General features: G+C 39.8%; 3 protein-coding genes across 3 annotated transcripts; 2 read left to right on the top strand and 1 right to left on the bottom strand.

Annotated features, from left to right (window-relative positions):
- Positions 1 to 520: 520 nt before the first annotated feature.
- Positions 521 to 3,214, bottom strand: LOC143872653 (uncharacterized). Its single transcript, XM_077376754.1, has one exon. It carries the CDS (start codon positions 2,111 to 2,113, stop codon positions 632 to 634), a length of 1,482 nt encoding a protein of 493 aa, XP_077232869.1. The 5' UTR covers positions 2,114 to 3,214; the 3' UTR covers positions 521 to 631.
- Positions 3,215 to 8,355: 5,141 nt separating this feature from the next.
- On the top strand, positions 8,356 to 8,828 carry LOC143891741 (uncharacterized). Its single transcript, XM_077396275.1, has 2 exons — positions 8,356 to 8,577; positions 8,670 to 8,828. Exons 1-2 carry the CDS (start codon positions 8,356 to 8,358, stop codon positions 8,826 to 8,828), a joined length of 381 nt encoding a protein of 126 aa, XP_077252390.1.
- A 914-nt stretch (positions 8,829 to 9,742) lies between these two features.
- LOC143891734 (RING-H2 finger protein ATL1-like) lies at positions 9,743 to 10,255 on the top strand. The gene has a single exon (XM_077396270.1). The coding sequence runs from the start codon at positions 9,743 to 9,745 to the stop codon at positions 10,253 to 10,255; it is 513 nt and encodes a 170-aa protein (XP_077252385.1).
- Positions 10,256 to 12,269: the final 2,014 nt, after the last annotated feature.

The raw sequence follows: 12,269 nt of genomic DNA, 5'->3' as shown, positions 1-12,269 counted from the left end.
TTTTACCTGTAAGAACAACCTTCACCAATCATGTCAATGGGTAGTTATTTACCTAAACTGGCAGCAGAAAGTTACACCTAGTAATCAATTGAAAATTTGAAACATAAGAACAAAATTACCGAAATCACCGTGCTAGTGTTCAATTCCACAGTTTATTTTATTCCATAGAAGAGAAAATGGCTTTACTGAATCTCACCACTCCAGTACAGATGATATCTCCTTATTACACATCATCATAAGGGCCTATATACAACATCGTCACTGTATTGGGTTAAATATTTTAATGTTCCTATGATTAAAATTGCCCACAAAGAGCATAGCACATAACATAATAAATTGAGAGACACAGAGTCCTAGGATCGGAAACATTAAATAGCAGAGAAGCAATAGTATAGCAAAATTCTTACCAATTTCGCATAGCTTCAATTTTGTGGCTCAGTAGTAGTCCCACAAAAAGCCAATAGAGAACCACAAAAGCATCAAAGCACTCAGTGAAATTGAGTTGCAAATGGCAAATGTGTACAGAAAGGATGCAGTTTTCATTTCATAGATTTCATATTATGGTACAGAGTTAGTAAACAGTGGAACAGAGACAGTGGCAGCACGCATACATATTTCAGTCTCCACCCTTTCAAGTCAACAAAAGCTCATTAGTACCAAGGTGAGGGCGAAGGCATACATGAACTTCATGTTCTTCGGGTCCCACATGGAGTTTTGGAACCATAATCTCTAACACAGTACCGGTCTCATCATAATATGCTTCAAGCTTAGCATCCTCTGGGATTCTGGTCGTAAGCGGTATTTCTCTTATAAATTCCCCCGGAGGACAATGCTCGGGAGATGGATCTGTGAGCTTGAATGTCCGATCATGCCTCTTTATGAACGGCATCCGAGCAGTACTAACACAAAGTATTTTCACGATCCCATGAGTAAGAGTGTTTCTCCAAGAAACTTTCACCCTCTGTAGATCTGAGAAAGGCAAGCTAACCATTATCAAGTACCCTTCTTCATCCTCATATATCGTCTTGGCAGCCGTAACTGGCCCATATGCATGCCTCATCACACCAGAAAAATCATGCAACCATGTAGGCTCGATGGGGTGGATCTCTAGATCTCGAACACGATCGGAAAACGAATTAATCGGCAAGCAACAATCATCGTCATTTCCGTGTGGGAAGAAATCCTTGCGCCGTTTGTTACATACAGATGAAAGGTCCAACCCATCCCCATTAACGTGATTCGAAGGTTGCGTTGACAAATTCAAACCAGATCCATTAAGCAATTTTCTTGCGTGTGGATGTGAAGTACTTTTCAAAGGAAGCGGAGGCCTATCGAGCTCAAACTCCGTGTTAGGAAGATTCCTCCACGACCCGAAATCACTGGCTTCAGGAGGAATTGAGAAGTTCAAATCCCTTCCCGTTAGCTCTATCCATCTCTTAAGTTCGCTCTCGGGGATCACAGAGTGATTGGGTGACCAAACAACCTCAATCCCGTGCAGGCATTGTGGGTTAGAGAGGCCTCTGTACTGTTTACGCTGCATTCGATGCGATCGAACAAAACCTTTATCGACACTAAAAGGGAATTGTGGCTCTCCCAAACGAGAATGACCATTCATGTAACTCCTCAGCTGCATTTTGCCCAATGCATTCTCAGGCCTTTCCTTGAAAACCCACATATACATGTTCTCCATATCATGTTGTACTAAGAAAACATCAAGACGAAGGTCTGATTTATCGAACCCCGATATGCCATTGGCATCACGGGCAATCTTGACTTTTGATTTCTCAGTCAAGACAGGTTTGAAGTAGAAATTGAAGAAGAACCAAGCACCCCAAATGCTCTCTCCGCGTTTGGCACACTTTCGCCCGACCTTGGGGAGATTTTCAGTCTCATAGATTTGAGATCCAAGGCCAACGTCTAGGATGTCACATGGGTCAGGATTCCATGGTGGCGGAGGGCTCCGCTCGGCCGATAAAGGGAGGTTTATGTCGGGCGGGCGGGAGAGGACAATCTGCCGAACGTCAAGGACTGCGGCCGAACTCGAGTCCATGGATAGGAGCGTGGACGGGTGGTGATTTTCCATAGATAGGATTGTGAGGAGAGCTTCTCCCATTTTTTTTTATATCCCTTTTGATCTTATCTTGTCGGTGGATGGCCAATTCCACCACAATCAACAAAAGCATCTCATGAACTCATTACAGAAAACCCACCTCAGAAACCCTAGAACATTCAATCAACTCAGAAACCCTAGAAGAATCAATCTATCTAGCACTATCACCTTAAATCCACCCCCACCCACACCCCCATCAAAATCACAACATCAACTCTCAAGAAAATGTCAAAATCCATAGCAAAGAGAAACCCTAGAAACATCAATACTCAAATCCTCCATCATCCAAATCCCAACATCAAAACAAACCCCAAATTTAAGAAACCCTAAAAAGACAAGAAACCCTAGAAAAACATCAATCAAAGAACACACATGAATAATATTCAAAACCCATCACCAAAATCCAACATCTAAACAAACCCTTCGAGAAATTTCAGAAACCCTAACAAAACATCAATGAATGACAACTTTTTAACAAAATTAGAAGTAAAAGATAATGAATCTTTTCCCCAATTTTCGATAAAAAGACCCAGAAAAAAAAAGGAGAGGAATTTCAGGATCCTTAGACGAAGGAAAACCCGCCTACAATCTCCCGAAATCCTCTCCTAAAACACGAGGGAAAAGCAATATTAAAGCTAATCCCATCTACAAAACAGATCTACAAACAAACCCCAAACCCTAACCCTGGAATTCCAGATAACCGAGATCCCAAAACCCTAATTCTATAATTCCAGATAACCTAGATCCCAAAACCGTAACCCTAGAATTTTAGATAACCCAGATCCCCAAACCCTAACCCCAGAATTTCAGACAACCCAGATCCCAAAACCCTAACCCTAGAATTCCAGACAACCCAGATCCCCAAACCCTAACCCTAGAATTCCAGACAACCCAGATCCCAAAACCGTAACCCTAGAATTCCAGATAACCCAGATCCCAAAACCCTAACCCTAGAATTCCAGACAACCCAAATAAAATGAAACGGAATTTTCTCGATTTCTTTCGTTTTTTCTTACATTAATTTCTGAAATTCGGAGCCATGAAAGAATCCGTGAGAGGCAACGCTCGCATTCTCCCTTCGAAGGAAAAAAAAAAACCAGAGAAAGAGACCCAAAGCTAGAGAGAAAGAGAGAGAGAGAGAGAGAGGGGGGGTTAACGGATTCTGTTTAAGAAAACAGACTCATGTAGACGGCGTTGTCTCGCTCACGCCCTACACCGGTTAGAACCGCAGTGTCAAATTGTTAATAACGTGTTGCCGTTAGTGACGGAATGGTGCCGTCAGAGAGAGAGAGAGAGGAGCGCGAGCCATATTTTATCTCTCTACCCTCGGGTGGGACCTCCATGCCAACCCCACCTTCTCTCTATCTCTATCCACATTAAAAAGTTGTTTAGCCTTTTAGTTTAAAACTTTTAAAATGCAACTATAAACCTATCTCTTTATGCTTTATATAGGAGGTTTAGCTTTTAGTTTAAAACTTTTAAAATGCTTAAGTATAAACCCTAGTGAAAGTCATGGATATTCTCTCTCTTCCCTAGTATTGTTGGGTTTTTGTTGCTTTTGCTCAGGGAGAACACTACTTGGCCTACATATCACCTCGTTTGTAGATTCTCTTGATACATTGCTTTCAAGTGTGTTTGAATGTGTTTGAGTTTATATGTGCGTACGAATCTGTGGTTTACTCCTGCATATCCTAGAAAGATACACTTCTTTATGTTATGATCTAATTTACAATCCTTAACAAGAACATAAGCCGGGTAACAAAAAAAAATTATAGTTAGAATACTCTGTTATGTGCTTATGTTGTGGATAGTTTTAATGTAGTAGTTATGTAGATAATGGTATGTAGTTTAGGGTGGTGGAGTTAGTTATTTGTGCTTGTTAGTGGGTAAGTGTGCTTGTAATGTGGCACTCTCTCTTGCTTATATTTATGTAATAGTAATCTAATGAAATAAAAAGAAAAAAAAGAATTCTACAGCAAAGGAAACTTTGTAGGAGAGTCATGGTTCCTCTCAATTTGAGCTATTAGGAGGTCTGGTTGCCTCGAATCAACCTATTTCCCTCTCATTTCTATTTTCTTTTTGTTTATTTCCGTTACGGCCGATTAGGCAGGTAACAAGTGGTATCAGAGCTGTCGATCCTGCACCATGGCCATGTCGTCGGAGTTCTGGGAATCGATATGTGAAGATCTGTAGGAAATTAAAGCATTGGTTTTGAAAATGATTGAAGGACAAAAACGATTTACGGAGGGCTTGGAAGAAATCCGCAAAGCGATTAAGGAAATGTAAAAAGAAGATCAAAAGTTAAAACTTGAGCAAGCTATTATTTGTGGAGAGAAAAGTTCAAGATTTGATGGGGACAAAGATAGTTTTGTTGAATGTTTTTCCAAGAATCTTAATGATTTTTTCCAGCCATTCGATCATTTCATTATTTCGATGCGGTGTCTTGAAAGATCAGATTTCTGTTCGAGTTTGATTGTAGCGAATTTTGAAGCCGAAGCTAAATTGATCGTGGCCATTAAGATTTGGGACCCCGGCGGACTACAATATTTTCTCCAATAATTCGACCTTGAGGACAAGGTCGATTCTATGGGGGAAGGAATGTTATGTGCTTATGTTGTGGGTAGTTTTAATGTAGTAGTTATGTAGATAATGGTATGTAGTTTAGGGTGGTGGGGTTAGTTATTTGTGATGTGTCTTGTTAGTGGGTAAGTGTGCTTGTGATGTGACACTCTCTCTTGCTTGTATTTATGTAGTAGTAATCTAATGAAATAAAAAGAAGAAAAGAATTCTACAGCAAAGGAAACTTTGTAGGGGAGTCATGGTTCCTCTCAATTTGAGCCATTAGGAGGTCCGGTTGCCTTGAATCCACCTCTTTCCCCCTCATTTCTATTTTTTTTTTGTTTATTTCCGTTACGGCCGATTAGGCACATAACATACTCAACAAGATGACATGAGCATATCTCGTGAAGAGTTTTGCATCTAGTTGCTGTAGAAAGGGATCTATTAATCACATCTATTAAAAACCTTGAAAAGCCAACATTAGGGAGTGTTTGATTAATCTGGTATTCAATATGATTATGTCGTGGAGTGTTAGTAGTGGTGTTTGTGTTGAAAAATGCCTTCACCTTTGTAAAACTTCTCAAATTAATTTTCATAAAATTCAATACCAGTATTAGTCCTTAATGGCATCAACTTCTTCACAATATATCTCTTGACCATAGCTTACCACTGCTTGAATGTGAAAAGACCTCACCCTTGGTCTTCAGGTATATATATCAGTACCTTTCTCAAAAATTCATTTGCAAACTATGCAAAATACCTAGATCCTAGACCTGGCAAACGGGTGGGCCGGGCCGGGCCGGGCCGCGTTTCACCCAACCCGTACGGGTCTGGGTCGTACTGGCTGGGTAAAAATGACCCGGAATTTTATGGGTCACAATTTGGTGAACCCGGATCCCACCCGTACAGGCCGGGTGGACCTGCGGGTCACCCTTTTTTTTTTTTTTGGTTGTTTTTATTCCCACTCTATAATAGGATGATCCAAGCCGTCCATGTGATGCACCATAACGTGAATAGGTTGTGTCCAAAAAATCATTTCCATATGATGATCCTCGCCCTCTGATCTAAGGAGGAATTGCACATTATTATTTATGGAAACCTCTATAGATTGGAGGGCTAGGATCATCCTATGGAAAAAAAATTGGTGGGTGACCTATTTACGGTGTGTTCCATCACATGGACGGTTTGGATCATCCTATGATGTGGTGAGTAAGTACTCTCTGAAAATTATAGTACTATAAGGACTTACACCATGTAAAATCTCGAACATTTGGGTTTTTACGGGCATCCACGGGTCCACCCGGCCAGCCCAGTTTTTACGGGTTGGGCCAGCCTGGGTCAAATTTTCAACAGGTCATGTTTTAGTGACCCGGACCCTGCCAGGTCTACTAGATCCCCCTTAGAAGTAACTCTAGGGACCTTATAGATATGTATAGATTTAGTCAAGTGTAACCTTTGTGCGATTTGCACCCTACATTGCTTTCCAAACACGTGGTGCTCACAATTGCTAGGTTTCTAGCCTTGTCTCCACATAGAAAAGTCGTTGCTTGATTCACTCAAACCTCAATAATTCTTATGGCCCATACGAATATGCCGCAATTGTATAGGTGGAACTTAGGGTTGATTTTTGGGAATATGCCACAATTGTAGAGGTGGAACTTAGGGTCGATTTTGGGAATTCAGGTTGAGCTTTTACCATAAAAACGGGTTGGTTTTGGGTTGATTCCAATTCATTTTTTAGCAAAAGCGCAACCCAACCCGACCCAAGTAGCACCACAAGCCCTTTGTGTGAAACAACCAATTACTCCAAAAGCTTAAGCTGTTAGAGTTGGCGTTATTTAATCATTTATACTTCAACACTTTGGCCGGATTATAACCAACTATACATAGGATAAATTTGAGACATAAAATTACACTTGATGCATCATTTCCAATTTCCATTGGCAGATTTGTGAGCATTCCCCCTCCCTCCTCCACCTCCATTATTTATCTTTTATAATCAGAAATATAGAGCATGTTTGGCAACCATGAAAATTTATTATATAGAATATCAGCGGCGCCAGTTGTGAGAGATGGACAGGGAGAGACTTGAGAGGGTGGGAGTGAGGGAAGAGCGAAAATCCCTTGAAAACCGGGAAAAAACCCCAATTTGAAGTAAGTATATTTTTTCACTTATTTTCAAGGATTTCACACGGCCTCTCTATGCTCTCTCTATCTGTGCCCTCTGAAGTCTCACTCTCTCCCTCCTTCTCAACTCCTCTGTCATAAATAAATTTTCATGGTTGCCAAACATGCCCATAATGATTTACCAAAACCTGCCAAAGATTAACTGTTGTCAAGTAAGTGAAATTTTAGGAAAATTTTATCCTTCTAAGATGTTTGAAAATTTCATCCATATTTCTCCAAATAAAAACAAAGATAATGACTTTTCATTGCAAACAATTATTTAATAATTGAAATTTTGCTTTAACTACTTAATTACATTAGTAAATGTATAAATGGGGCCAAATCATGGATAAGTCATGCTCCAAAAACACATCCCTAATAAATAATCATATCCCTTCAAATTGTGGACTTTAAAATGAACCATTAAGAAAATAAAAAGTTCTCAAGGGGAAAAATCTTTGGACATGGGGTACAATCTACAATGAACCAGTGAAATCTAGTGAGTATAGCTAACCAGGATAAAACAATCTCCCATCCCAAACAGCCCGCTATTTGGTTGCCGGGTTTTTTTTGTTCCTGGGAGTTATGTGGGAGAGTTAGTTAAATTTTGGTCCCATCCCATGTTTGGTTTATGTGGGAGAGTTAGTTAAATTTTGTCCCATCCCATGTTTGGTTGCCTTTTAGCACTAGGCTTATTTTAATCCCACTCTTGTAATGATTACTTGTGGGGTGAATTTTTTAATCCCACTTTTGTAATGATTGCCTTTTCATCCCATCCCAAGATAACCCCAGGAACAAAAATAAACTCAGGAACCAAAAATAAGCTTGAGAAGATTTTTTTTTCTACCCAACCGTTCAAGCAACCAAACAAAGGTTTTTTTTTCCCATCATAATCCGGTCAACCAAACATAGGATTTTTATTTTACCAGGATACTTCTAGGACTTTTTTTTTCCCACCTATCTCCCAGCGTATTTTTTTCTCCCACATAACTCCCAGGAACAAAAAAAACCCGGCAACCAAACAGAGCAGGGTTCAACTTGGGTTAATTTTTGGGAATTCCGACCGAGCTTTAACCATAAAATCTGGTCGGATTTAGACTAATTCCAATTCATCTTTCAGCAAAAGCTCAACCCGACCCGAAGTCGCCCCCCTAGCCCATTAGAGAAAGTTTTCTAGTTGAACATATATATGTCATAATGGGGATTGATATTGTTCCCACCTTGTATTGATGATGGAACAAACTCATCTTGTTTTACTTTATTAACATGAGTGATATATTCACCCTTTCGTTTAGAGAGAGAGAGAGAGAAACACAAGAATTTTCGAAAAGAAGAAAAGACATAAAACATATATTCTGCTGGAAATTATTTGCTCTATCAGATCCAAGATTATGTTCCTCAAACTAGATGGGCCTCATTTGGATGTGGAGAGCAATCTCTCCCAGAATTTCCATCTCCCAAATTTCAGTCCCCAAATCACTAAACGCTTCTATTCATGGCAACCTCCCCTCCCAGGGATCATGAAGCTGAACTCGGATGCCTGCCTTAAAGGTGAAGAAGCGGCCATTGGGGGAATTATCAGAGATGATGCAAGCAGAATTATAGCATCTTTTGCTGTAAAAAAGGAGCCTAAAGCCATTCATTCTCTAGAAATTGATGCTATTCTCCATGGCATCTTCCTGGCCCGTAACCATAAAGCCACCAAACTTTGGATTGAATCGGACTCAGATGTCGCTGTCAATGTAATCAATGGAAACTTCCAATGCCCATGGCTGCAAATCCCAGTAGTGGAAAAAAATTTAAAAAGCTTCTCCGTACCTTTGATTACTGGAAGATAAGCCACATATGGCGCGAAGCAAATGGAGCTGCGGACCTTCTCTCCAAGCACGACTGCCAGGTAAAAGGGGAAGATATTTCAAATCAATGCCTTCCTAGTGAGCTTCTGATCATTGTTCTATCCGACGCCAATGGGACCCTATATGAAAGATTGTAATCTCTTCTTTAGCTCATATCTTTCCATTTGTACTCGGTGATTCCTCCCCGACTGTTGGACTTTGAGCCCCCTTAGTCTGTAATTCTCTCAGGATTTTTTTTTCCCACCATAGTCCGGTCAACCAAACATGGGATTTTTATTTTACCGGGATACTTCCAGGGAGTTTTTTTTCCCACCATTCTCCCAGGAAGTTTTTTGTTCTACAAAAGTCCCAAGAACCAAAATAATTCTGGCATCCAAACGGGGGTGAATATATCATTTCCATTTTAACCAGCCGTCAAAGGCTATTACAATTCCCAAAAAGCTCTCAGCAGGCAATCAAAGAAGTACAAAACAAAATGAGTCGTCAGTTTATCAAAAAGATGGTTCATCCAGTGGGCCCCACTGCCGAAGGCCCGCGACTCCAAAGTTGCACTGATTGGATGATCCTAACCATTCAACCCAAGATAAATAGGCAAAAAGATCCTTTGATTTGGACCACAAGATTGTTAGATTGCTATAACATTTTGTTCATGGCCCACTAGATGTAATGTCCTGATCCCCAATCATAACACAGCATAAGTGTAGAATTATACCCATAAGAGAAGGATACATATCTTATGTCTTCAAAATTTGGGGTCTCCCTTTAGTTTCCTTTCTCTTTCAATGACAACTTTCATATTTGTTCTTTATTGCCAAGTAGCCCGACATAGTAAAAAAAAGTCAAATAATTTAGCAAAAATCCAACCCACTAAAAAACTCGTATCCATCATTCACACCCCTCACTCAACGGCAACTCATTAATTAATTGAGTGTTCATAAGCTTCTAAACAAGAAAATTAATTATAATCACCACATTGTTCTCTTCAATTACATATAATATCAAACATCTTTGTAATCCTCGCAATTATCGCCGGCAATCAATATCCTCCCCTATGGCAGATCCATTCAGCCCTTTCATGGCACCTCCGCCATCTGATCGAGGAACCAAAATTTCTCCTTTCTACTACACCGTTATAGCAATAGCGTCCACAGCTCTCTTACTAATTTGCTACAACTTATTTGTCCTTGGATGGTGTTTGCAACATCGCCGGACCCGCCGGAGGCTCGATGGGTCTACCGGAAATGTGAGTGGAGATCTTGAAAATCCCAACCGCCTATTAATTCCGGCCTATAAGTATCAGAAAGAGGAGATCCAAATCCAAAATTCAGATAATGAGTGTGCGGTGTGCTTATCAGTTTTTGCAGATGGGGACGAACTTCGTCAGCTTCCCGAGTGTAAGCACTCCTTTCATGTTGGTTGTATAGATATGTGGCTCTCTTCTCACTCCAATTGCCCACTTTGTCGCGCCACCATAGTGGTCTCACGGCCTCAGTGTCGGATCATGATCGATGACGATGAGGAAATTTTCCGGCCAGGTTATCCGGGTTCTAGTGGCATGCTTTGAGTTTTCATTTTTCTTAAATTCTTGCTCATAATCTTTTGCTTTTGGTGTTTTGAGTTCTTTGATGGGGATCATATAGTTAAATTAGTAATTTTGGGAATGATAATGAGGACATGATAATCCGAGTTTTTTGAGTTCTTTGATTCTAGATAATCGATTCAACCGCAACGATCGATTTTCCATCAGAGCTGTTTATGGGAATATCATGTCGGGGTTTATTTTATCCTTGTATATGCTTGCTATCCTCGATCCTTTGGTGTAGAGCTTTGTTCTTGGAAAATCAATCAGCCTTATTGAATCAAGAATTAAAAGCAAAATCATGAATGAGAATCAGAATTATAGCCGAACGCACCCTTACCAGGTACAAATTGGTGAAAAATGGACAAGATAAAATTATCCAAGCAGGATAACGAATCCCAGGAACAGCTTATCCAAGGATTTCTATACATTCGTTTTAAGGTTCTCTTAAAAGCCGCCCTATTTTCAAGTATATGTATATCCAAGTTTTACAGCAAAACACAATTTAACATTTGGATAAAGTTAATTCTAGTAGTGTTTTCCATGTTTTCCAAAAACAAGATCATTCCATTTCCCTAGTTTCAATTGAGAAATACGAGCTCTAATAATTAATATTGCTAGCCGAATTTTATACATTTTATATAAGTAAGGTGTTAGAGAGTATTAATTACTAGGAGTTTTTTATATGGTGTGTGGTGGTACAGCCCAACATTTTTCAAAAGTACTGTATGGACCACTCTATGGGATGATCCAAACCGTTCATTTGTGGGGCCACAACGTAAATAAGTTGCACCCAAAAAATCATTTCCATAAGATGACCCTAGCCCTCTGATCTCTAGAGGTTTCCATAATGTGCAGTCCCTCTATAGATTGGAGGGTTAGGATCATCCTATATATGGAAATAATTTTTGGGCCACAACCTATTTACAATGTGGCCTAAGAAATGAACGGTTTGAATCATCCTATTAATTGTGCTGTACTGTAATTTGTGAAAAATATTGGACTATACAGCCACACACCATATTAAAAAGCAATTACTAGATAGGTTGTCTATGCATCTCCCTTAGCCTAACCACATGGTACTTCCTTCATCCAAGTCTGTCTTTTCCTTTTCATGTTTGCAGCAATGCCACACCAGAGTCCATGGTTGTTACAAACACCACAGCAAATTCTACTCAAAATTTTGTATGTACCTATAGACAATATGAAAAATGCCATTATTGTTCCACTACAAGTACTTTGAATGAAGTTTCCTGAGGAGGTACTATCTTATATCTTATATGGCTGGATTTTTTGTAAGTATTAGAAACAAGAGAGTGTGAGAACAACTTGGTTCTCAACACAAGCAATAACATATAAGAAATTATAAATTTATGGAGCATTAATTATTATTGGGCTCTGGTATGACTGGTACTTGCTTTAAAAGTATTGCCAGAACAATTTTAACTGTCCGATTTGTGGCCCTTAAGATGACAGCTGAAAAAAGGAGGACAATGATTCACATTCAGCAAAGAAGTCCACGAAATGGAGGGCTAGGATTGTCCGATTGGAGATGACCCGGACTCTAGGGCTTGATCCATCCAAGTGATGGCCATTTTGGCACATCCATAGCCAGAATAGCCAGAGGCTGATGTCTAACAGATGAATGTTTCCCATGTTTTTATCAAGTGGCCCCACCTGGTGTTTTTCCCTTAAAGTAGACTTTTACATGGGTGCGAATCATCCTACAGGGGGTGCGAATTTAGCATCACCCTTTCAATTTCCTAGTTTTCAATAGTTGAATCAAAGTGAGGAAATTCACTTTCAGCTCCATTTTATTCCACTCCATTGCACTTTCCATAGTATCAGACACAACCTTACTATCGCTGTTAATCATGACTCCATCTGGATCTCTTGGATCAAAAGTTCTCTACTTTCCTCTCTCATACCTGGAAATAAAGACTGATTTGGTGAATTTAAGGGTATTATTTTGTCTTTTTCATCACCAAATGATACGAAA

Source organism: Tasmannia lanceolata, unplaced genomic scaffold (genome assembly GCF_043159265.1).
Source record: "Tasmannia lanceolata isolate RefF3 unplaced genomic scaffold, GAP_Taslan_0.1 ptg000002l, whole genome shotgun sequence".
In the NCBI taxonomy this organism is placed as follows: Eukaryota; Viridiplantae; Streptophyta; class Magnoliopsida; order Canellales; family Winteraceae; genus Tasmannia; species Tasmannia lanceolata.
Note: the sequence above shows the minus strand (reverse complement) of the source record. Positions and strands in the feature narration are given on the sequence as shown.

Excerpts from the sequence above, each read along its gene's own strand:
- LOC143872653 (XM_077376754.1), bottom strand. The coding sequence starts at position 2,113 with ATGGGAGAAGCTCTCCTCACAATCCTATCTATGGAAAATCACCACCCG.
- LOC143891741 (XM_077396275.1), top strand. The coding sequence starts at position 8,356 with ATGAAGCTGAACTCGGATGCCTGCCTTAAAGGTGAAGAAGCGGCCATT. Across the intron at positions 8,578-8,669 it reads ACTCAGATGTCGCTGTCAAT|ATAAGCCACATATGGCGCGA; the intron begins GTAATCAATGGA and ends GATTACTGGAAG.
- LOC143891734 (XM_077396270.1), top strand. The coding sequence starts at position 9,743 with ATGGCAGATCCATTCAGCCCTTTCATGGCACCTCCGCCATCTGATCGA.